This window comes from Magnolia sinica, chromosome 10 (genome assembly GCF_029962835.1).
Source record: "Magnolia sinica isolate HGM2019 chromosome 10, MsV1, whole genome shotgun sequence".
Classification (NCBI taxonomy): Eukaryota; Viridiplantae; Streptophyta; class Magnoliopsida; order Magnoliales; family Magnoliaceae; genus Magnolia; species Magnolia sinica.
In genome coordinates, this window is record NC_080582.1 from 76,474,046 (window position 1) to 76,500,670 (window position 26,625).

The 26,625-nt window shown below is 39.2% G+C and overlaps 1 protein-coding gene across 3 annotated transcripts; it reads left to right on the forward strand.

Annotated features, from left to right (window-relative positions):
• The first annotated feature begins 5,163 nt into the window (after positions 1-5,163).
• Positions 5,164-26,625, forward strand: LOC131217047 (uncharacterized). 3 transcript variants are annotated; one of them, XM_058211747.1, is made up of 7 exons: positions 5,164-5,498; positions 5,577-5,701; positions 8,809-8,905; positions 9,012-9,121; positions 20,212-20,286; positions 23,792-23,892; positions 26,114-26,625. In XM_058211747.1, exons 1-6 carry the CDS (start codon positions 5,279-5,281, stop codon positions 23,849-23,851), a joined length of 687 nt encoding a protein of 228 aa, XP_058067730.1. In that variant the 5' UTR covers positions 5,164-5,278; the 3' UTR covers positions 23,852-23,892; positions 26,114-26,625. The 3 variants fall into 3 exon arrangements, with proteins under 3 accessions (XP_058067730.1, XP_058067731.1, XP_058067729.1); XM_058211748.1 differs by lacking the exon at positions 26,114-26,625 and adding an exon at positions 24,409-24,584; XM_058211746.1 differs by lacking the exon at positions 26,114-26,625 and having other exon boundaries at positions 5,165-5,498; positions 23,792-24,123.

Consider the following 26,625-nt stretch of genomic DNA (forward strand, 5'->3'; position numbering starts at 1 on the left):
AGTCCGCTACTCCAGCCAAGGACGCGGATTAACTACCGGTAGGTTGAGTAGCGAGTCTAGCTACGTCACCAAGTTCCGTGGCCCCCACGATGATGTATCTTTGTATCCACGCCGTACATCTATTTGGAGAGACCATTTTATGGTAAGATTCAAAGAATGAGTTAACTCCAAAGTTCCAGTGGACCCCAGCACAGAAAACAGTAGGGACAGTAACGCCCACCATTAAAAACTTCTAAAGGACACAAAAGTTTTTGATCAAGCTGATATATTTTTTTTCCCTTCTTTTATGTCTTTTGTAACTTTTGAACAGGTTGGATTTCAAATAAAAATCATGGTGGGCCTTAGGATAGTTTCAACGGTGGCAATCACTCTCCCCACTATTTTGTGTGGTGGGGTCCGTAAAGCTTTTTATCTCTCTCATTCTTTGGCTCATGCCATACAATGATATCTCAAAATGGATGGACAGTGTGGATACAACACATACATCATAGTGGGCCCCACAGAACTTGCTTACGTCACTTCAGTAGGAGTCTCGCTGCTCAACGGCTAATCCGCGTCCCCCAGCTAAAGCTTCCGGTGGTGCAAGTCCTGCATTGGGCTGAATCTACGTCCAAGCTTTGGTTTTTGCAAGTAGGACTCATTTTTCAACGATCCAAACCGTTGATTTGGTGCATCTCAACTCAGATGGACGTATAAATCAAATTGTTTAACATCTTAAAATCTCACCCTAGGAAGTACAACCTTTCTTTGATTGAATGTGAACCGTAACTTGACTTTGTTTCTTGGCCGTCTAGCTATTGGCCACTTATTGATAAGTCAGGGAACTTCCAATCTGGAACATAGATCGTCCATAATGAGGCCCATCATGTGAACGGTTTGAAATGACTGATCTATTGGCCCACATGCAGAAAATGAAAGCCCGAACGGTGATGTACAAGCTACACACGTTCACTCCGAGCATTATAAAACGCCTCCTTGGTCCATGCCACCTCGCTGCCCGTCGGTGCTGCCGGCTGCGTGGGCCTTACCACGATGTGTGTGTTTTTATCTAAGCCGTCCATCCATTTTTTCAGCTGGGGCATGAGCCAAAAATGAATTAGATCCAAACCTCAGGTAGACCATACCAAAAGCAAATCGTGGTGATTGAACACTCACCGTTAAAAACTTTCTACCGTCCACTGCAATGTTATTTTCCATCACGCTTGATGATTAGATCGCGCGGCATGGATGAAGGGAAATCACAAATATCAATTTGATCCAAAACTTTTGTGGTCCGTAAAAAGTTTTTCATGTGATGTGGTCCACCTGAGATTTGAATCTAGTTCATTTTTGGGGCCGTGCTTTAAAGTGAACTAAAAAAATAGATGGCTACAAGAAGTTTTTAATGGTGGGTGTTCAATCACCACTATTTTGTGGTGTGGTCCACCTGATATTTGGACCTTACTCACTTTGGACTTTTGCGCCCATGCCAAAGTAAGCTAAAAAATAGATGGTCTTAATAAGTTTTTAATAGTTGGTGTTATCCATTTGTTACATGTGATGTAATACACTTGAGATTTAAATCTGCCTTATTCTTGGGCCATGCTCTAAAGTGAGCTAAAATATAAATGCACCCAGGAAGATTTTAATAGTCCGTGTTCAATTACCACAGTTTCATATGACGTGGTCCTATTGAGATTTGGACCTACCTTATTTTTGGGCTTATGCATTAAAATAAGCTAAAAATTAGATGGCTCCCAAAAAGCTTTTAATAGTGGGTGTTCAATCACCATTATTTCATATGGTGTGGTCGGCTCGTGATTTAGATTTGCCTCATTAGAAAATTTTTAATAGTGCTCAATCAAAGCTATTTCATATGGTGTGGTCCATTTGAGATTTGGATTTACCTTGTTTGGGGGCCATGCCCCAAAAGTGAGCTAAGAAACGAAGGTGAGCACTGACCAGTAGTGATGGCTAATGCTCGCTGGGTTGGTATGTAATCTGCATTGGGTGGTGTCACGTGGGTTCAATAGTGTGTGTTTGCCATCCATTCATTTTGAATCATTATTTTAAGACATGATTTAAAAAAAAAAAAGTAGATTCAAATCTAGGTGGACCACACCACCGAAAAACAATGGTGAGATTAAATGCCTACCATTAAAATCTTCAAAACTTTTTAAGGTGCATTGTAACGTTTAGTTTTCATTTAAGCAGTTGATTATGTCATATAGACCCGATGAAAGGGAAAGCACAAGTAACAACTTAACTAGTCGCTTAGAAGAAGTTTTAAAGAGTAGGCATTCATTTACCATCGTTTCTTTCATAGGGAAGGTTCATTTTGAGCTTTTGATCTGCCTCATTTTCTTATCCCGCAGGATACAAACCGGTGAAATACATAGGCCGCGTAAATAAAACACATGCATCATCCTGAGGCTCACAAAGCACCGTACAGTTGTGAGACGCGGATTGCGTACTGACAATGCTCTGTTGGCCCCGCATGGTGTATATGTATTTTATCCAATCCGTCCATCTATTTTTCCAGATCATTACAGAGCACTATCCAAAAATAAAGGGATATCAAAATCTCCATTGGACCACACCATAACAAAACAGTGTAGATTAATGCCTGCCATTAAAAACTTTCTAGCGTTCACTGTAATGTTTATTTGTCCTCCAACCTGTTGGTTAGGTCATGAAAACCTGGATGAAGAGAAAAAACAAATATAATCTTAATCTAAAACTTTTGTCGCCCTTAAAAAAAGTTTTTAACTGTAAACGTTCAATCACCACTCTTTTCTTTGGTGTGGTATATATGAGATTTTTATTGTCTCATTTATGGCCTTATGCAATAAAATAGTCCACCTCACTGCTGACGCTGTCAGTACGCAATTCGCGTCCAGCTTTGTGTGGCCCATCTGGAGGATAACTACCAATCATGCACCCCCGGCGTTGGACCAGATCCCAAAATTCTGCCTGATGCATGACTCAGGTGGGCCACACCAAAGGAACCAATAGAGATACACGGACGCCGTTTGGCCAGCGACCCCAACACCATCCAGCTAACTGGTGTCAAAGCTATGCTGGCCCCACCATGATGTATGTTTTATCCACTCTTTCCATCCATTTTAACAACTTATCCTAAGGAAAGAGCTAAAAATTGAGTAGATCCGAATCTCAGGTGGACCACACCACAGGTAAACATTGTTGATTGAATATAGTTGAAAACTTTCTAATGCCCACTTTAATAATTATATGTCATCCAACTTGCCTACAATTACGTTGACCTAGATGAAGGCAAAATACAAATATAATTTTATCTAAAACTTCTGTGGCCCCAAAAAGTATTTGATGGTAGGCGTTCTAATCCCAGTATAATTCATGTGATGTGGTCCATCTCAAACTTAGAGTTGTCTCATTCTTGAGATCATGTTCTAAAATGAACTGTCAAGATGTATGAAGCATATGTAAAATATACACATCATGGTGTGTTTGCAGAGCTTTTGACACCATCTAGGTGGCTGGTTTTTGGAGTCGGTAGCCAACCACGAGACAGGCACGGAGGGGCATACTCGGAGTGGGCACCACTCATCTATGTAGTGGAAAAGCTCTACGAGCCTATCAATGTATGTATTTTTTATTACACTGTTTGTTCATTTTATTTTTTTTTAAGGACCAATTTATGTCATTTGCTACCCAAAAAAAACAGAGAGTATATCCGAAGCTAAGCAAACCACACAGTAAGAAATAGGGAGGATTAGACGCCTACTATTGAAAACTTCCAGGAAGCCACAAAAGTTTCGGATCAAAGCAATATCTATGTTTTCCCTTCATACAAGTTTACACGACATTATGAGCATGTTGGATGTCAAATAAATATTATAGTGGGCCTTTAGTAAATTTTCAACAATAAGCATTCAATCCATACTATTTCTTTTGGTGTGTTCCACTTAAGCTTTATATTTTCCCTATACATTAGACTCATGCCATAAAAGGAGCTGACAAAATGGATCAACGATTTGAATAAAACACATGCATTATAATGACTTGGGTTGAAGAAGGTCCCAAAGGTTTGGTTGTTCATCAATTCAAGTGATATGTGAGTTGGCCCATGGAGACTTCTTACAAATTCACACGATTGAGCCAAAAATAGATGTAAACACTATCCAATCATTTTACAAGTTAATTCTTATCTATACCATCCCTTTTTACAACCCATTTTAGTTAAAAATTGAAGCATATCCAAAGCTCAAATGGACCACGCCAAAGTTAAAAGTGGGTAGGGCTATACATCGAGCTGAGTTGAGTCCAGGTGGGCCAAGCTCGGCTTGACTCGTCCATGTTATACTCAAGTTCAAACTCAGCCTCGAGCTTAATATTGAAAATTTACTTGTTTGCCAAAGCTGTTGAGTTGAGTTGAGTTAAGCTTGTTCATATGTTAATTTATTTTATTTATGGCTAAAAAATACAAATTAAATGTTTAAATGGGACGGCTATGGTCAAGTAGAGGTTTTTAACTTTTTAACTTGTAACTTTTTTTAAAATTTAAATTTATATAATATATATAATATTAAACTTTTAAGATATATTACAAGAGCCATGTCAAGTCTGATTGAAATGCATTATGCTCGAACTCGACTCAACTCGAGTTTTAGAAAATGAGCTTGACTGGCCAACAAGTCAACCTTTCAAGACGAGTCAATCTAAGCTGACTCGAGCCAGGTCACGCAAGCTTTTCGAGCTAGCTCGACTCATGTACAACCCTAAACGTGAGTATAATGATGTCTACAAACCTTCCTACCTGATTTTATTAGTCATCACAATTGTCAACTTGATCCAACACTTCTCTATCAGTTTTTAGCTTATGCCCGACAATGAACTGGAAAACGGATGCGAGGTTTGGACTGGACACATACATCACAGTGGACTTCTCAGTTACTCATTGCGCAATCCACGTCGTTGATTAGGTCATATAGAGACTTGGCTAAACGCAAATATCAACTTGATTCAAAACTTTTGCACCGCCAAAATTCTTTTAACGGTGGGTGTTCAATCACCACCTTTTTCTATGTTGTGGTCCACCTGTGATTTAATTTGCCCCATTTTCGGATCCATGTCCCGAACTTAGATGGAAATTTAGATGGACGGCGTGGATAAAACACATACATCACGGTGACCTGCACCACGCAATCCTACTCCCGTGCTCTAGGATATTCGCGTTCGAAGCAAGCGCATAGCCTTCTGCGCAGTGGGCCCCACCACATGCAAACGGCATTCCCCAACCTTCCGATCTCAAGCTTTAATGGTGGAATTCAGGGCTTGTCCAGAACATTTCATCCCAATCGAATTCCTCTCCCCTTTGCCCTTTTTTCCCATAAAGCCCCTGCAAATACCTACAGTTTTCCATTCTCCAGTGAAGGACGGAACAGTAATAAGAGGAAAGGAGGAGAAAATGGGAAACACGTCGTCGATGCTTACTCAATACGACATTGAAGAAGTTCAAGAGCACTGCAATCACACTTGTACGTTTCTGCCCTAGCATTTTCTCCATTTCTCATTTTTCCCACTTATAACTCTACTGTGATTTTATTCGGCATCAGTTACGCAGCAAGAGATTGTATCGCTGTACCAGAGGTTCTGCCAGCTCGATCGGAATGGCGGCGGATTCATCTCGGCCGACGAGTTTTTGTCCGTACCGGAATTCGCTGTCAATCCTCTCTCTCAGGTCATTATTGTTGTTGTTGTTGATATGGTGGTGGTTGTTGGAGAACGAATTGCCTGCCTCTGGAGTGCAGCATTTTCGTGCATCCAAATTGTGTCCCTTACATGTGTGTGATGATTGTTATCTGAATAGCGAAATAAGTGGATTGCCTATGCATGAGTAATGGAGATTGCAAACTGAAATCTTAATTGCATACCCATTTGGGAAGACATTCCCGATGCCCGAAGTCGTTGAGAGAGGATGCTCGATGTTTCGCACCTTACACCTTTATAAAAACCTCTGAGTGGGACTAGGGTTTTATGTCTATGTTGGTGAGGGGGCCAAGATATCTATTTATAGAAAAAGAGGGCTGGAGAAGGTTACCTATCACAATTCTCCCCTCTCAAGTCTATACATTGTAGTTTTTCATATTTGTTTGAATAACCGTGTATAGAGACCATGGTTCGAGCGTCCTCCCTTAAACCTATATGTATCAATCACAACTGTAGTGAGGGCCACCGGATCGCTCAATCTGAATAATCCAATGGTCAGATCAAAACCGATGATCATGTGTGGTCACCTAATAGAAATCTTACTTTTTCCCACTTGGATCATACTGATCTAAAAAAAGAAAAAATGTTTTATTTATTTTATGAACCAGACATCCTATGGACTGAGCTGTTGATTAACCGTAAACCAAAAAATATTCTTTGATTAGGCTATCTTCACCATATGATAAATGGGCCTTTTCTCACTTTATAGGAGCTGTTGCTGGTTTTTGTCTCTTGGTATCCATGTGTATGCCAACAAGGGCTAGAATTGTCTTGGGCATCGTTTGGATGCCTGCAAGATCTGTAAGTGGTAAGTGACAAGTAAGTCATTTGCAGGTGGTGTTTGGGGAGGAAATTCAGCTGTAAGTCACAACATGTAAGTCACTTATAGGCAAAACTGCTAGGAAACTTCATGGGGCTGGGGGTTAAGAAGTCACTTCCTTGTAAGTGACTCACAGCTCTCTTACGACTTAAAAACTTACAGAGTTACAGGCATCCAAACAACCCCTTAACACTTTGATTTTTGGACAATGGCACAGTCACTATTGGAAGCACGGAATAGACAGTTCCGATCTTTTCCTCATATGCCATGTATTCAGAATGACCTGCCTCGAAAGGCATGGAATCTACTCTCTTGCTGCTGCTGTTGTTAATGTTGTTTTAGTTATTTTCATTGTAGCTGTGGTAAGTATTGTATTTGTTGTTGTTCTCTGTCTCAAAAAAAAAAGAGAGAAGAAGTTGTTGTTGATGATGCAAATGTGTCCTTGAAAATCGATGGTATTATTATCTGTTGATCAATTGTAGTATGGGACCAAGAATTGCACCAGTTAGGAGCAAGGTGTTCCGTAACGGTAACGGTGGCCGTAACAGCCACCACCGTTACCTTTATGATACAGGGCATAACGGCTGTTACAGCCCCATAACGGCCATTACTGTCTCTCTTTTTAATTTATTGAAAAACCCCCCAAAAAACTTGTATCTGCCCCGTAATCTTAATTAAAAAGTATGAAAAACCTATATATGTCCCGTAATAGACCATTACAGGGCTATTATGGCTTTTATAGGGGACGTAACGTGCCGTTAATGGTAATTACGGGTCATTTTTTCCATAACGGATGTTGCGGCCATTACGACCCTGTAACGTGTAATGGTTGCCACCGTTACCTTTAGGTAACGGCCTTTACGGCCCCGTAACGGCCTTTTTGGCACACCATGGTTAGGAGTGAGATGGTACAAATTGAAGGATCTAAAAAAGGGCAAGGGAAAGGACCAAGAGGATGTGGATGGGGGTAGTAAGAAAGACTTGATGACCTATGGTCTAATTGAAGTTATGACCCTTGATAGACTGGAATGACAGAAAAGGATTCATGTAGTCGACCCCAATTAGTTGGGATAAGGCCTAGATGATGATGATGATGATTATGTGTGATCGGTTGTAGCATGGGTCCCACCTTTCATTGATCTAGACCACCTATCTGGTGGGCGCTGTTGTTGATGGGACACATTTGTGAAAATCTTGTACGGTAGGTCATCTTTAGTGTTAGATTGGGGAATTAAATGGATGGTTTACCCAGTCATACATATACTATGGGAAAAAGTTCCTGAATTGTGGGGCTAACATTCTATTATGGGGATTTTCATGATGTGGCCCGCTAGAGGAATGATCTGGGTGATGGAAAGGTGGAGCCCGCCTGCTTACCCACCATAAAGTGTTGTTTTTTGTGTTCTAATACTAACTTCCATACAATGGGCTCCTCCGCTGATCGGTCAGGGCCAAAACCACGTTGACTACACAATCCTAACTTCCTATCAGTAAAAGTGCTAATGGTGGTCGTAGGTGAAAAGGGCAAGGGTGTGCACATTTAATAGGCAAGAAGTCCATTGGTTGATGCTCATGATCATCTGATCAATGTGACTTTTGGGCCATGATGTAAAGAATATAGCCCAGGAAAACCTAGGAAGGTGAGTGAGCACACTAGTATTCGGTGAATCACCATAGAGATGAGGGAGATACCATTAGGCTATGGATCATGGGGTGGGGTTGGATTTCTCAACAAACTTTGTGAATGGATGTTTTGATCTTTCTGTTTCCTCTCTTGATTTTTATGCTTTCATTGGTTGCAATACATAGGCATCAACGAGTTTGATTCCCCTCCCCGTGGATTACCCGATGCACATGGTTGGCAGGTGATTTCGTGCATCCGCAGGGAATAGTCTCACCTTAAAAGGAGTGGGGACACCTTGTTGTCCTATAAAAAGAAAAAAAGAAAAAAAAGAAAAATCAACGTTCGAATTTTTCCATTCCACAAACCAGGAGAAACCACCCTTAAATCTCTGATTTTTTGGTCTCATGATGCCTGGTGGTATCCTTATCTCATTCGATGGTTTTGGGGTGTGTGAACAAACAACCAGGAGGGAATTTCTAAGGCCATATGGGCCACACGTGCACACACAGACCAACATATGACCTATTAGATGGACGTTCTAGATTGTGATGCATGTTGGTCCCCTTATATCATTGCCACTGAAAAAAGTTACAGCTGCTGTCACTGAGTTTGGTGATTATTGTTGTATTCGCAGAGATTGCTAAGGATGCTTGATGGGTTGAACTTCAAGGAATTTGTGGCATTCTTGTCTGCATTCAGTTCTCATGCGAGTCTTCAGCAGAAAATTGAACGTAACTGTCTATTTACTTAAAACTTGTGTTCAAAGAGTTTCACATCTAATTCTCTTCACTTGCATTTTTTTTTCCCATTTTAATGTTTGATGTTTGTTTTTTGTAGTCATCTTCAAGGTTTATGATTCAGACTGCAATGGGAAGGTTACCTTCAATGATGTGTTAGATGTATTGAGGGATTTGACGGGATCCTTCATCTCTGAACAGCAGAGGCAGGTTGGTCTCATTTCAATTGGCCTAATTCATCTCTTTTCCTCTGCTTTTATTTTGTGGCTTCTTTGAATTAGTAAGCATAGAAGGTTTGGAAAATGGAGTTATGATCACATATTAACTGACTGGCATTACCACGTGTAATGGTCATTGTGAGACCAAAAAATGGGCAAAATGGAAAATGTCCAGCCCCATGTGAAATAACAACTGATTTTTTTACCGATAACAGCATTATAATTGTAACATAATGCTATTATGGTTTCAAAAATGGCTTTTACTCACAATGGATTATTCCATTATATAACAATTGTTAATAAGAAAATAACAGCTGTTATTAGGAAAAAAAAATGGCAGTAACTCAACAGACGTTTTTTGTTACCTAATATGATGGAGATTGACTGCTATTATTATAATAGTTGTTGCGATGTTTTTTGACCTTGCCATGGGATCTTTTCAAGGTTGCCAACTCACAACCCATTATTTTGTATTCCCTCTATTACGCATTATCTTGTTTAGCTTAGATAATTCTAATCTCTACTACATAACGTGTGTCGTTGGGGAAAAAAAAATGTGCCCAACTAATTTTTGAGATGGCTAAAACTTTGCATTTTTTGAGAATGTGGGAAGGTATTTTAGCCAAGGTAAAGGGTATTTTTGTAATTTAAAGTAAGTCCAAATGTGCATTTCACAACTTGTGGTTTGGATTTTGTCTGCTCCCTATAGGACGAGAGGATGTTGGAGATTTTACCTGCCCACTGAAACCCACCGAACATGGGCCAAGTTCATCCTCATATATACCTCCCAACTTATTATTGTTATTATTTGAGAGATCCTCCTGACTTACTGCCATTATTTACTTAAAGACTGTAGCACTTGGATCCAGAGCCATTTTGCAATTATCCATATTCCATACTATTTGTTTGACGGGCCATGCAATGCATGGTTGATAACCAAAGCAATCTTCAAGATTGGAAGACCCTATGGATGGCCCGATGGCCCACAAAAGAATGTTTAAAGGAGACGGTCCATATTCACAAATGAAAAGAGTTAACTGATCTAAGGGTTGACATATTATAATGTGAGTTTTTATTTATTTATTATTATTTTTACCTACTCCACAATGAGGCCAATCATATATATGGATTGGATCATTGAGACATGGTCTCATATTCAATAACTAGTCTCAATGTAAAAATAACAATATGTCAAGATGTACTGTAGCAAGCCCCCCCCATCAAAGAGACATTTCACAACCATTTTCCTCTCCTTTCTACCACACTTGCAAATCACTTCCTCTCTCTCTCTCTCTCTCTCTCTCTCTCTTGTTATCTCGATGCAAAGAAATCAATATGATAAATAGAGAAATATAAATTAAATACCAAATAATGTAATAAGAAATTTTAAGATTAAGTTGGAAGGAAGGCACCTGGATTGAAAGTCTGAAAGAACATTTAAATCAAAATCACATGCAATATATTTAGTGCAGGCGCGGATCCATGTTGCTTTCTTAAAGACTATTCGACCCGTTGGATGGTCTGAACGTACTATCCAAATCTCCTGCAATGAAAGTCTTTTGGATACAACCACTTCTCGGTGGTTGATGCTCAAAATATTCTCTTTTTATTATAGGAATTTTCGTTTTAAAAAAACTTTCTTTTAAAACCAATTGCCTTTTTTTCCCCCTCCGATTTTCTTGGTTTTTCCACATTACCATTTATAGGAAATTTAGACGGTGATGTGGCGGACACCTGGCGCAGAGGTCTCGGCCAATGTATACTTTCGTTGGGCCAAATATTTGGCTAAACCATAATCTCCGGAAAACTCGATCAAACAAATAAACTCCGGAAGACTCGGTCAAAAGCTTTGAGGTTAAGCTAAAGGAAAAATAAAAATAAAAGATATATAATTTTAAAATCTAGCTAAAACTACCAATCCCCCACCATTTTTAAATCAACAAAAGATATGCGAGCATCTGATCTTCCATGCATAAACAAAGGTGTCTCATGGACTTGAACCTTGCTTTAGTGAGAGGTTATCCTTTACCACAGACTTAGTGGACCAAGCTTTTCAAAACTAAGCTGTTTATTGGTAAGATTAAAACCTCACACACACGTTTGATCACCACCTCTCTGGTGAAAATAATGTGAAGCACTTTTAAAGCCATGTTCTCATCCCACTTTCATGAGTGGGGTATCCCAAATCGGTTACAATACGGCCGTATCGGCCGTTACGTAATGGTAACGGTGGTTACCGTTACGCGATACGGGGTCGAAACGGGCACCTCCCCGATTTTGTGACCATAACGGCCGTTACGGCCCATAACGGCTGTTACGGCTAAAGAAAATAGGGGAAAAAAAAAAACATACCTTTATTCTTTATTCTTTTTTCTTTCTTTTCTTCTTCTTCTTCCTCTTCCTCTGGACTGCTGCGGCTGCGGCTGCGCCTTCTTCTTCTTCTTCTTCTTCTCTCTCTCTCTCTCTCTCTCTCTCTCCCTCCCTCTCCCTCTCCCTCTTCTTTCCCTCCTTTTCTTTTCGGTTTCCCTCTTCTTTCCCTCTTTTTTCTTCTCGTATCGGAGAAGCGGATTTGCTGGTGTACCACACACCAGCTGTATAGCTGCTGTAGGTACGTGTCAAGCTAAGACGAGCGCTAACACTTCTCGAGCTCCGAGTTGTACGAACGGTTCAAAGGAGATCAAAGTTACATGGGCTTCACAGTGATGTATTTATTATATCGACACCATTCATCTATTTTTAGAGATCATTTCAGATCGTTACCCATATCCAAAGATCGTCTGGACCACACCAAAAATAACAGTGGAGATAATGATTTTCACCGTTAGACAATTCGTAGGCTCACCATAACGTTTATTTTCCATCCAATCTGTTCGTAAGGTTAAAAAGACCAGAATGAAGAGGAAAAACAAATTTCATATTGATCCAAAACTTTTGTGATCCCAAAAAGGGTTTCAACGGTAGACGTTCAATCCCCCATTGCTTTTTGTAGTGTGGTCCACTTGATAATTAGATCTATACTATTTTTCGTGTCAAGCCTTAAGACGAGCTCGTCAAATGAATGGACAGTTTAGATATAACACATACCTCATAATTAGACCCACAGGAATTATTGACGTCAAATGAATGGACTGGGTACACAGTGCGCTTTTATCACACAAGTTCATAAATGGTACACGTGCCATGTGGGCCCCACCATGATATATGTATTTTATTCATGCCGTCCATCTATTTTGCCACATCATTTTAGGTCATGATCCAAAAAATTAGTAAGATCCAAATCTCAGGTGGACCACAACATAGGAAACAGTGGTTATAGAATGCTCATCATTAAAAATTTCTGAGAGTCCACTGTAATGTTTATTTTCCATCTAACCTGTTAATAGGGTCACACTGACGTGGATGAAGGGAAAACACACATGTCAGCTTGATCTAAAACTTTTGTAGCCCCCAATAAATTTTTAATGGTGGACGTTTAATTATTGTTGTTTCTTATGGTGCAGTCCACCTGAGCTTTGGATCTGCCTCATTTTTGGGCTTGTGCCTAAAATTATTTGGTAAAATGGATGGACGGTGTGGATATAACACATTCATCACGGGTGGGGCCCAAAAAACTTTGACACTAGTGTACTACACTTCACAATCCAAGTCCCACTTAATTCGGGCCCTTAAAAAATTATTCACAAGACATGTATTAACTTAAAATTTACCAATTAAATTATGGAATGTAATTGCTAACTCACAGTGCCAAAATCAATTTGTTTGAATAATTTTAATTGTTAATTTGTGGACACTTATTTTTTAAAATAGGGCATTTTGATTTTTTTCTTGATTCACTATCCAATAAATGTCCACCAATTCATTAGTGAGATAATGCCAATAAATTGCATGAATTTGAGGCTGATTTGGGGCATGGATTGGTCCTCCAAGTCAGCCTCAAATTGGCAGCGCCATCAACCTGAATTTAATTTCATTTTTTTAAAGAACTATTGGGAGAAATGGTATCAAATTGTTAAGTATATCAATTAGATATTTAGAAAATTAAATATATGAATTTTGTAGTCAAATTCAGGTTATCTGGTTTATAAATTCATCAGACAGTCCGATACAACTTCTCACCAAAGAGTGGACTGTTACACCACCATAAACTTGTTCTAATTTATAAATGAATGCATATTTGGAATGCTTAGAATATTCCGGATTTAATCCATATTTTTTCATATTTTTTTGGCAAAAAAAATAAAATTGCACTGTTACGGGCTGTTACACCCCCGTATCGCCGTTACACCCCCGTATCCATATCGGTGTCGGAGGGCACCGTTACGCCAACCGATACCGATACGGGATACCTTGTTCATTAGTGCTCTAGAGAGTTAGCCAGATTCTCATAGAAGGCGGCCAAACCTTCACACTCATGTCGGTGAGTCTATTAAGGACGCATTTGTGACCATGCGTCCCATCCATAAGGAGTATAGAACTCGTTAAGAGGTCTAACCTCATCCTCTAAATATTCACAAGTAGTACTGATTCTTAATAAGAATGGGTCAAGAAACTCAGTTTCTTCAATTTAGTACCTCTGAGAACTACTATGTAACTCGTTTTTCCCATTGAACCTGTTTTCTGGAGTCTCCAGTCATAAATGTTGGGTAACAATTACATGCAATTCACTCAATTGGCTTGAGAACTATTCCTCTCGCAGTGTTGTAGATTTTTTCTCTTGCAAGGCCTTTAGTTAAAGGATCCACCAAATTGTCTGGCAATCTGATTTCGTTTATAGAGATTACTCCTTTGAGTAATTCTCTAATCCTGCTATGTTTTCGACTTATGAGTCTTCTTTTCTCATTATATTATGTATTATTTGCTCGTCTGATAGTTGCATTACTATCACAATTTAGTTTTACCGAAGCTATGGGTTTACTCCAAAACAAAATATCATACAATATATTTCTCAACCACTCGGCTTCTTCTGCAGCGGAGGTTAAAGCTATAAGTTCAGACTCCATGGTAGAGTCAGAAATAATAAATTGGTTCTTAGATTTCCATGTTACGGCTCCTCCAATTACGAAGATGTATCCACTGGTTGCTTTACAACCATCAGAAATAGAATTCCAATCAACATCAGAATATCCTTCTAATACTGCTGGATGTCTACCGTAATGTAAACCATAGTGCTGAGTTTTTTTCAAGTATTTCAAGACTCTTCGTATGGCTTCCCAATGATCATTGTTGGGATTACTAGTAAACGTACTTAGTTTCCGTACAACATAAGCTATATCCGGTCCAGTACAAATCAAACTACCAATGACACTAGCATATTCATTTTGATTTACACTTGTTCCTTTATTGGGATATTAGCATACACTAGGATCATAAGGAGTACAAACGGGTTTGCAATCTGACATGTTATACTTTTTTAGAATGAATTCAATATAATGAGCTTGAGAAAGAAGTATTTCATTGTTCTTTCTAATAATTGTGATCTCAAGGATCACATTAGCCTCTCGTAGGTCTTTCATTTCAAACGATAAGCATATTTTGGTTTGATTTGTGATGGTGTAGTTTGATCCAAATATTAGAAGATCATCAACATATAAACATATAATGACACTTAATGCTTCATTGTTCTTATAATATATACATTTATCTACTTCATTTATTTTAAAACCGTCATCTCTTAAAATAGAGTCAAATTTAGCATGCCACTGTTTAGGAGTCTGCTTCAAACCATACAGGGATTTTCCGTGTAAAAATGCAGTTTTAATATCTATTTGATGTATGATTAAGTTATGTAAAGATGCTATTGCGATTAACACTCTGATAGATGTAATTCTAGAAACGGGTGAATAGGTATCAAAGAAATCTATTCCTTCCTTCTGTCTATAACCCTTGGCTACTAACCTGGCCTTATACTTATCTATGGATCCATCAAGTCAAAGTTTCTTTCTAAAAATCCACTTACAACCGAGAGGTTTAAAACCATCGGGTAAGTCAACTAGATTTCAAGTATGATTAGCTAATATGGAGTCCATCTCTAAATCTACAGCCTCCTTCCAAAAGGAAGCATCGTGAGATGACAAAGCCTCCCGGAATGATACGGTGTCACTCTCTACGTTGTAATAATAAAAATCAGGTCCAAAATCCTTAGATACCCTTGGTCTTTTACTTACCCTAGGTAAAGCATTAGGATCTATGGATTTTGCTGGACTTGACCATTCAACCAATCTAGTCTTTGGATCTAGAGGTTCACCCCCACTAATTTCTAATTTAAAAGGAAATGTTCCCTTAAAGAAGTCTGCATCTCTAGATTCTATAATCGTAAAGTCACCTAAAGTTAAAAATCTATAAGCTTTACTGTTTATTGCATATCCAACAAATACGCAACTCAACATGTCTTGTAGCTCCTGAGTCGAGCCACCATCCTTCTTTCACATCGACAACGTATGTTTCCGTGATCATAGCCACCAGTTCCTCTTCATTAGCTTTATCAACTTTATTTGCTTCCACTATATAAGCTTTAACTTTTCCTTTACGATGTCTGTAGTTCCTAGCTAAATGGCCTGGAATACCACACACAAAACATCCCAATTTAGCCCTAGTTTTTTTGAAATTTGTGTAGGGTTTTTTCAGGTCATGATTTGATTTGTTGTTAGGATTATTAGGTCTTTTTGGATGTTGAATTTTGGTATCAACGTTGTAGACTTTAGGACGACTATCATCTTTATGATCTTGAAGACGAGCCTCTTCTTCAATACGTATGTCCACAATAAGTTTCTCCATCGTAAAACTATCAGTTTTCCTTCTAAGGTCCTTCTGAAATTCCTTCCAAAGGGGTGGTAACTTATCTATAATTGATGCTATCAAGTATTGTTGATCGACTTTAATGCCTTCTTGTAATACCTCATTAAAGAGAAGTTGGATTTCTTTTGTTTGCGCTACAATAGATTTTCCGTCAACCATCATGTATCGGTTAAAACGATTTATCGCATATTTTTTAGATCCAACCTCTTCATTGCGGTATTTTTTTGTGAGAGCATTCTAGAGATCCTTAGATGATTTGTGATCACAGTAAAGATCAAACATAGGGTTTGTCATGCAATTTAAAATATAATCTTTATAAAGATCATCATCTTCTTTCCATTTCTTAATTTTCCAAGATCGATAGGGTTCCATTAGGTTGGTATTCGGTTCCTCCTTTAAGATATATAGAAGTTTCTCTTTTCTCAATAGAAATTCATTTCTCTTCTCCCACCTTTTAAAGTTTGATCCATCAAACAGATCAATTGTCACAGAGGATAGGGAGTGACTCTTAGAGGCGGACATTAGATACAAAGAAGGATTCCTTCTCTCTCTCTCTCTCTCTCTCTCTCTCTCTCTCTTTGAAGATTAATTAATTTCTTGGTCCAAATCAGTAATTGCAGAATAATAGTGAAAATCCAATTAGGTGAAATTAGTTCCTATTAGATTTATCAGATCGAATAAATTGATTGAATCTTGACAGATTAATGAATACGTAAAAGGGCTTGAAAAATATGTATAACTGGTTAATCTTGAAATAATATAAAGGAATGGATCTGCATAATTAGAATCTGAAATAAAGGATCTTCAGATTTATAATCTAAAATAAAGGATATTAATCTAAAATAAAGGATATGTAGATTTATAATATGAAATAAAGAATCCGCAGGTTATAAATCTGAATTAAAGGATCTGCAAATTTATAATTTGAAATAAAGAATTCAGAGGTTATAAAAGTGCTTGACATTATTTTCACCAGAGAGGTGGTGATCAAACGTGTGTGTAAGGTTCTAATCTTACTAATAAACGGCTTAGTTTTGAAAACTTGGTCCACTAAGTCTGTGGTAAAGGATAACCTCTCACTAAAGCAAGGTTCAAGTCCATGAGACACCTTTGTTTATGCACGGAAGATCAGATGCTCGCATATTTTTTGTTGATTTAAAATTAATGGGGAATTGTTGGTTTTAGCTAGATTTTTAAATTATATATCTTTTATTTTTATTTTTCCTTTAGCTTAACCTCAAGCTTTTGACCCAGTTTTCCGGAGTTATCTGTTTGACCAAGTTTTTCGGAGAGTATGGTTTGGTCGAATATTTGGCCCAACGAAAGTATATGTTGGCCGACACCTCTGCGCCAGGTGTCTGCCACGTCACCGTTTGAATTTCCTATAAATGGTAATGCGGAAAAACCAAAAAAAAAGGAGGAAAAAAAAGGCAATTGGTTTTAAAAGAAAGTTTTTTTTTTTTAATTTACTTTTTATTTTTTATTTTTAAAATGAAAATTCCTATAATAAAAAAGGGATATTCTGAGCATAAACCACCGAGAAGTGGTTCTATCCCAAAGACTTTCGTTGCTGGAGGTTTGGATAGTACGTTCAAACCATCCAACGGGTCGTTAGTCTTCAGGAAAGCGACATGGATCCACGCCTCCACTAAATATATTGCATGTGATTTTGATTTAAACATTCTTTCAGACTTTCGATCCAGGTGCATGCCTTCCAACCTATTCTTAAAATTTCTTATCGCATTATCTGGTATTTAATTTATATTTCTCTATTTATCATATTAATTTCTTTGCATCGAGATAACATCTCTCTCTCTCTCGCTCTCTCTCTCTCTCTCCCCTCCATTTGCATTGCATGTGCCATGTCGACTAGTACATTGAAAATCAGAATGCAAAATGCAATGTATATATTTGGAATTTTATTTTCATTACTTGGATTATTTTGCATAGCAAAGGTGAAGTGGTTGTGTAGTCCATTAAATTATAGAAGTCACCAGTTATAAACAATAATGACGGTGTGTTTGGATATGCTATCAGTTGAATTACAATTATTAGTCTAATAAATTGGAACTAGTCCAATTGTAATTTCCTTTTGTATCGTTTGTACTAAAGCATGAGTTCCAAATTGACATTACATTACTTTCAAGCTGGAATTTGAATGAAACTGCAATTTGAGGGCTATTCCTTATTGTTAATGCTATGAATTGTTGTTAGTTTTGTTCATTTCCTCTTTTTTGTTTATGTGTGCATCAGAATGCAACCAAAGCGTCTGGTAGTGAGTAAAGCTTCAATCGTGGAACAATGTTGTTGTTGTGTGTGTGTGTTTTTTTTTTTAAGAAAAAAGAAAACAAAAAGAGGCGAGATGAGGAATTGATGACTACATCATTACAAAACATCAATCCAAAAGGAGTAAAAGGGAAGAAGAAGAAGAAGAAGCAAAACACTCAGAAGAGTGACATTCGAAAGTCTTAAGCGACTTGGCCCATGCAATGGATTTTATTATCCGAGGGATTTTGAAGAAAGTTTGTTGAAGGTACTGATTTCAAATTTGAAATGATCCATGGGATTTTTAGTCAAGTTATTTAGTGGAGCTCTTGGACCCGACTGATCTTATTGAGGAAGCTCGGACCATGTTTTGTTCAGGATGTCCTTGACTCATGTCATGTGCCTAGAGAGGCCAACTCAGAAGTGGACAACCTCACAAAATCTGGACCTGCAGGCCTGCGCTGGTCATTTATGATAGAAGATGGTGCATTATTTATTTATTTATTTTTTTCTTTTTGGTAGTGTGTTTCAGCACCTTGCTGATAGGCATCCCCCCCCCCCCCCCCCCCCAAGTGTGGATGTCGTTGTTTCCTATTTCAGGGTCTTGTATTTTTTCCGTTTGGAGGGTTTTCTTTTGAATATAAGTAGAATATTCATAAAAAAAAGTTATCTAGTGAAGCCTTTTGCTTCAAAGTTCGATGTGCTTTTGGGTTCCAACCCATGGCTCGGTGGTAGACAGTGTATTTCAACACTGAGGTCATGAGTTCGAGTGCCCATGTGTTGTGTGCGTGTGAGGGTGTGTATGCAAAAAAAAAAGAAGAAGAGTTATGTGCTTTGGACCTTACTAAAATGCTTGTTAGTTGAACCTCCATTAGTATCAAAACGATGTAAAAAAGTCTGCATGGTAGGAGCAGACCTGGTTTAAATTTTCTAGGTATGATCACAGGTACAGATGAGGTGTTTCAAAGAAACATGGGATTCAAAATACATTATGGCTATTTATGGGTGCTGGATATATGCATACAAATGCTGCATGCATTTATTGCCAAGAGTCTTCTAAATTAGAGAGGACTGCTAATTTATCTGGCAATTGAGATAACTAATAGCATGCTCAAATATCTATGGGGAACCATAAAGTCTCAACCCTAGGGAGACCAACGGCTCTAACCTTGGAGAAGAAACTTGGTTTTGTATTGCAATAACCAAAATATAATAGCCGCCTTCAAAGAGTCACACACACAACCCTTTTATAAACTCCCCATAAAGTAGTAACTACCCCTAAACAAGCAGTGACTCCTAACAAAGTAGTAACTTACCCCTAAAACAAGCAAAACTCCTCATAAAGGGTGCATCAATATCTATTTCTTATTTGGGTTCCAGTCCTTGCCTGAGTGGTAGACTCTGAAGAGTTTCAACACGAGGTCTTGGGTTCATAACCCATAGGTGCTGAAATCCCACTACGGCGTGTGTGGGTGTGTGGCGGGTGCGTGTGTAAAAAAAAATAAAAAAATAAAATCTATTTCTTATCACAAGAATCAGGTGGTCAGGTGGGCCCCAATTAGCTGAACAAAAGTACAGTCATGAAAAAATTGGCCAAAGTTTTCTAGCTCTCCCACTTATTTCCAATATCATCGCACTCTTATCAAGTGGGCCACCTTCATCTCTCGGTAGTAGCATCTACATGGTGAGGTCCACATGATGGATGGCTTGGATATTCCACCGGAATTCCAAGCTGGCATATGCGATGGTGTGCTTATTAGCTGACTTGTACATGCGTGTGGGCTTACCAAAGCTCAAAATTCCATTCCTTTCTTTTGAAATTGTAACTCCCATTGAGTTTGTTTTCTTGAAAATCTAGATTTCGCGAAGTTTATCTTAGCATGGTTTTGTTGTTTTGCTTGAATTGTGTGCTGATATTTCACACACGTATCTGGAATGCAAATAATATATTGGGTTCAAGTAATTCTACCATTCTTGATTTCAGGTCTCAATACTAATGATTTATTTTTGTACTTGACTCAGCAAGTTCTGACCCATGTCCTAGAAGAAGCTGGCTACACAAAGGATTCTTTGCTGGTTTTAGCTGACTTTATGAAGGTACTGTTGTACGTCTGTTATGACCACTTCTTTTCTTTTCTTTTATTAAAAAAAAAAAAAGATTAATAAAATTTATTAAAACCACAAAACAAGCTATGAAACTAAGGGAGTGACCCACTTGTTACAAGGGAATCGATTACAATTACATCATTCACAATCTTCAAAGTATCACTGAATGCAAGTCTCCTAATAGATATAGAGAGCCCTAATTTCTGAAATAGTAAAATTTATTTCTAGAAGCCTGGGATTAAGGCCTTTCCCACTTAATAGCTCTACGAGAATCCGGTTTGATGATAAAGTTACTCAAGATGGAATTCAAGTAGATACACAGACCGTCCCGAAGTGCCTAGTTTCTGCCTTGATAGATCCCACCAACTCCACAGGGATCAGAGAAAGCCATTCACTATCTCACCCTTTTCATTTTTCATAATTCCACCAATCATGGACGGACACAGTAGAATAGTGAATGGTGAAAACCCATCAAAATTAAGCTTTAAAAATCCCTACCGTGGTGGCTTCCACCAAGGCTTAGTTTTTTTTTTTTTTTTTTCCCCTTAATCTGTCCACACTGATTGTCTTCCAATTGATGGCTAGGGCAGTCCTAGAAACATCTTTGAATTCCAGCTTCACCATCACCCAACATTCGGGCGTCACCTTTTTCTTGTTTTTAACACATTCCATGGATGCCACCTTATTTTCAAATACTCTTAAATTTTTTTTTGAATGATAACTGAAAATATTATTGTAAAAAAACAGAAACAGTGATGAGTAATCATCTCGAATTCAAAGAGCCAAAAAAGAAAAAAGAAGAAAAAAAGAGGAGAGCCAGAAACAAAAACAAGGAGGCAGCTCTAATTGAACAGAATTCCCCCAAATACAAAAAGACTCGCAAGAGGAAAGACCCAACTGGAAACTCTACCCGTTGAAGATAGGACTAAGCACAGCCCATTTAAAAACCATGACTTGAATCATACGTTTCCTTCTTTCCACAAACCCCACATGATCGTGAAAGCATCTCACCCCTAGCGCTGCAGAATAGAGAGAAGAATCACCTCCACACCTCTAAACCATAAGTTTAAAACTCACCGACTTGACTTGAAACTTGGCTGACTCAATACAACAAGATTTCGAGCTGATTCACTGGAACCTCAATACCGTAAGGGACTCGGTCTCAATTTGGAAATACCCATTGAGTTGACTCGAATTGGATCACTCACCTTGACCAATAATTGTTTTCTTAAGAAAAATATGTGGGGTGTGAGAGTCGAACCCCCAAACTCCATGAATTGATGTAATGCTCTTAACTAGCACATCAATTGCTATGTTGTTGCTTGTTTTGCTGTTTATAGTTGCTAGCTTGGCTCTCCCTTTCTTTAATAAAACTCCTGTTATCTTTTAAAAAAAGGTTTAAGATATTACCCTTCTAATGTAGGACAATTAACCACTTGCTCTAAAAGCTCGACCTGTTAGAGCATGACGAATCAATCCCTTTATTTTATAGCCCAGGCCCCACATTGCATGAGTTAGGACCTCGGCCGAACCCTCCTCGTGGGCCCCAAATCACATGGGTACCGCCTCACACGTGCCACCTGCCTCACATGGGCCACCCACCCCGAGTGTGTCCCCGCATCTCACAGGCTACCTCACTCGAGCCTGGTGTGAAAATGCCTCTGCATTTATCACTCCCGGTGAGGAGTCTCGAACTTGAGACCTCCCGCTCTGATATCACTTTGATGCAGGACAATTAACCACTTGCTCTAAAAGCTTGAACTGTTAGAGCATGACGAATCAATCCCTTTATCTTATAGCCTAGGTCCCACATCGCATGGGTTAGGACCTCGGCCGAACCCCCCTTGTGGGCCCCAAATCACATGAGTATCGCCTCACACGAGCCACCCGCCTCACACGGGTGGGGCCTGCCTCTCACGAGTCACCTACCTCACACGGGCCGCCCACCCGAGTGTGTCGCCGCATCCCACAAGCTACCCACTCGAGCTTAGCGTGAAAATGCCCCTGCATTACCTTCCTAATACACACACCCACACCCACTTGCAAACAAGCGGGGAAAGAATACAGCGGAAGGAGGGCAACTAGCAATTTACAGCCCGACAAGTGACTTAACAAAAAGTAAGTCAATTTTCAAGTTATAAGCCCATTCAAGAACATTAACTTTAATAGATAACAAAGTCGCGTCGAGAGAACATGCAAGATCCCGGAAATGACGTCTATTTCACTTGCCTCAAATTGCCCACCAGATTGCTAGCAAAAGAAGGTTCGAAATGGGCCGCACCTTCTTTACCACACCTCTGCCTTGCCAAGCCCAAAGGAGAGGGCTGAAACTGATTGCGGCATTACCCAAGCCATCTGCAATTTGGAAAGAAAATGCTTCCAAATCTTGGCAGAGAATGGGCAGGTCATGAACAGGTGGTCGATTGATTCCGACTCTCTCATGCAAAGGCAACACTTATTCGGAATGACCATGGCTTGTTTTTGGAGATTATCAATCGTCAACACCCTCTTCCTTCCCACAAGCCAAGTGAAAGCGGCCTCTTTCTTTTCTTTTTTGGAGAGATCCTTCTTAATATTTTAATTTAATAATAATTAAACATTGAATTTATTCAGGTTAAGTCTTCAATTTGACCGCATAAGAGGAATTATATGATCCTCGATCTGAGGATGTGCACAATATACTTGTTTTCAGTTCGGGAAGTGAGGTCCATGGTTCAGTAATCCAGACCATTGGTTTGTCGAACTTGAGCCCCACAATGGATGGGCCATGCCCCAAAAATATCCCAGATTGGAAGACTGTAGCTGCCTATGTTTGGCTTTTTTCAGTTAAATGTGAGGCTTTTTGCAGCATCTCTTCTTAACCACCTATTTGCTGGCCACAATTGAAATGTTATGGTTATCCTATTCCTATCAAAGTGATGCTCTAGGTGTGGCCCTTCCATCTCTAGGGCCCAACAAACCAATGGTCTGGATCATTGAATATGGGCACACTTATACGAAATGAAAATCTGTGTACACTGCATTTTCTTCAGTCTGAGTAATGTAAAAATTCTTGGTACATGTATGAAGTTAAGCACACCTTGAACTTTTCGGAGTCATATTTTCGAGTAATATCCTTTTTAATATTGCAAACGAGACCAAAGTATTCTGTAACGGTAACGGTGGCCGTAACGGCCACCACCGTTACCTTTATGATACAGGGTTTAACGGCCGTCATTTTTTTTAAATTGAAAAAAAATCCAAAAAACCTATAGGCTCCGTAATGGACTGTTATAGGGCTGTTACGGCCTTTACAGGTGGTGTAATGGGCTGTCACGGGGACTGTAACGGCCTTCATGGGTCATTTTTTCTGTTACGGCCGTTATGGCCTTTACGACCCCATTACATGTAATGGTTGCCACTGTTACCTTTACTGCACCCATGAATGAGACTGCGCATTAATATGTAAAATTCATGATCGTGCTACAAAATAAACTCCATCACATGTCATTTGCAGAATCTCGAAAGCTCTGGTTTGAAGAGTTTGAAGATGGAGGTTGAAGTTCCAGTTGATTAGAGAACGTTCTGACCATCCATTGCAGTTAAGGGAGCGACAGGGTATGATTCTTTCATTTATCCTCCTTGTGTTCTGTTTTCATGAAATGTGACGGTCTAAAAGGAAACATTGTAGGATAGACCTTGTTATCTTCTGATGAGGAATGATCATATACATTCGAACAAATGGTATCGGTGTAGGGCCCACTGCATGTGTGAGTGCCATCCGACCTGTCCAGTGGTCGTGCCTCCCCTAGGTGTATATCCCAAAACCCAGCTTGATCTTTAAACTCAGAGGGGCCACCACACCAAAGGGAATAATGGTAGACATTGGGGAGGGTGACTCCTACCATAGAAACTTTCAGATGGAATATGGGGTCCACCATGTAGCGCGCATGCCACCCAACCCATTTCTTACGAAGAGCCGTACCACGATATAAAGCGACAAATCAGGAACCACAGGTCATTGGAAAAAATGCAGGTGGACCAAAACCTGGGAACAAATAGGTTTTAGGCATGATTGCGGCTCTTGTGTGTCCCACATAAATTTTGGATCATCAGCATCATTTGGATGTACAGTGAATTTGAGCAGACTCAATTGATTAACGGTTTGGATTCTACATATGCATCATGGGTGGACCCCATGCTGGCTCGAATCATAAGGTAATTTCAAAATTCACATCCTTGTTATAAAAAATCCTTCTCATGTCCATCAAATGACATAAAGAGTTACATGATATTATGAAGATTATTCACTACCTCTCTCTATATGTTCTTTACAAGCAGGCCTCTGACTGAGGCTAAAGTTTCTTATTGTGTACAAGCATCCACCACATACCAGGTGGCCCCCACCATTATGCACGAGGTGCTAAAAAAGTCTCTGCTGATCAGATAATCCTAACCATCCATCAGATGCCTGAAAATGAGAGAAGGGTTCAGGACCAAAAACTGTCCGGTTGCAACAGCTCATGTTACAACAAGAACCCAAAAATTAGACAGATCCAAAGCTCAAGTGGGCCACACCAGAGGGAACAGTGAGGATGTAAACCTCCACCATTAAAACCTTTGACTTAGGAAGGTTCTGGTGGTGTGGCTCACTTGAGATTTAGATTGAATTGATTTTTGGGCTCATGTCCTAACATAACTGATGGACGGCGTGGATGCCTTACACATCATGGTGGCCCGGTAGCTTTTTGTTGCACGGGCTCCCTGCGACATCCGGTGTCAACCAAAGGGACACAACATTATGCAGCTGGTGGAACCGTAGGATGGCAGATCTCTCTTTCTACAGTAACTGTGGTAGAGAGAGATGTATTGGGACCCATCAAGTGGGCCCTATCACAGATGACCCATGTTTCGAATGTTGGGGAACCGTAGAAGCACACAGAGATGAATCAAGCAAATCAAGCAAAGTACTATCAATCACAGAACAAGTTCAAACATAAACAATTCAAATTTTAAGTGAAAAAACCCTTTTAGAAAAAAACCACCGTACAAAGTTCTGAGTAATGCACTATGAAAGTAGAAATTACAAGAAATAGTGTTATTGGTTCGACTAAGTCTTGAATTCACTTCACAAGCCCTAGCTATGCCCTTGAAGCCCTGATGAATGAATTAGAAAGCTTTAGAACTCTTCTCATCTCTCCCAAATTTCGATTACACCTTATATATATAACACCATATAGTATCACAATCGGAATAGGAAACAAATCCCGCACTTACATAATTTTGCACGCACTTGATGGGACCATGATATGTTGATGGCATCGACGATCTATCGATGGCATTGAACACCTTCGATAACGTCAAGTGTGACATCAAGTGGTCTCTTGATTGCAGTGATAAACCCTCTTGTTTACAGATTTAAGACATCAACAACGTCAAAACCATATCTTTTTAGCAACACTTCTCTCTTAACTCTTCAACTCTGAACATTGGTGTTTTAACTCTTTCATTTTCCTCTGTCGGTTCATCCCATCCATATATTTTAAACCACTTGCCTTCAGTAGGGGTGACTAGATGGATGGACCCGATTCATATCAGCAGTTTGCACCTCGCTGGATGCTGCAAACCGTCCAACGTACACGTGGCATACATTCACACCGATCTTGATCATCCAGGGTTGTCGCCCCCACTATGGATTAAGCTTAGCCCGAAAATCACACTGATTGCAAAGTTCTAATCAATGAAATTTCATTCTGGTCCATCCATACTAGAGCCCATGATTTGGATGGTTCAGATAAGGCGTGCTGTAAGATCTCATTGTTCATTAATGTTTCCACAGGCCAATGCTGGTGGAGTACTCAATAAGTATACAGGGGAGATGTGTCCACCGTTGGAGTTCTGTAGAGATGTATCAATCAGGGCTGTCCATCAAGTGGACCCTAACATGGATGGCTTATATTTCAAGAAATCCCCTCAATAGACAATCATATCCATCTTCATCTTCCACAGCGCTAGGTTGTAGGGCAATCTTTCTGATATTTTACTTCTATTTTGGACCACACATTATTTTATTTCAACCATCCATCTATCATGGTCAACATAATCGGATCATCATCATGCTGGGGAAATAATGTTAATCATCTATATATTATTATTATTTTAATTTTTTCCATTCGAATTTGGGCCACTGGCTATTATACTTTTAACCATCCATTTGTGAGTCATTAATTGTATGGTTAGGATTGCTCGAACAGTGTAACACTAAGGATATACTCCATCCACAATGGAACCCACAATTTGGATGGTTCGGATAGCTTTAAATCAGTGTTATAGGGGAGGAGATGGTCATCA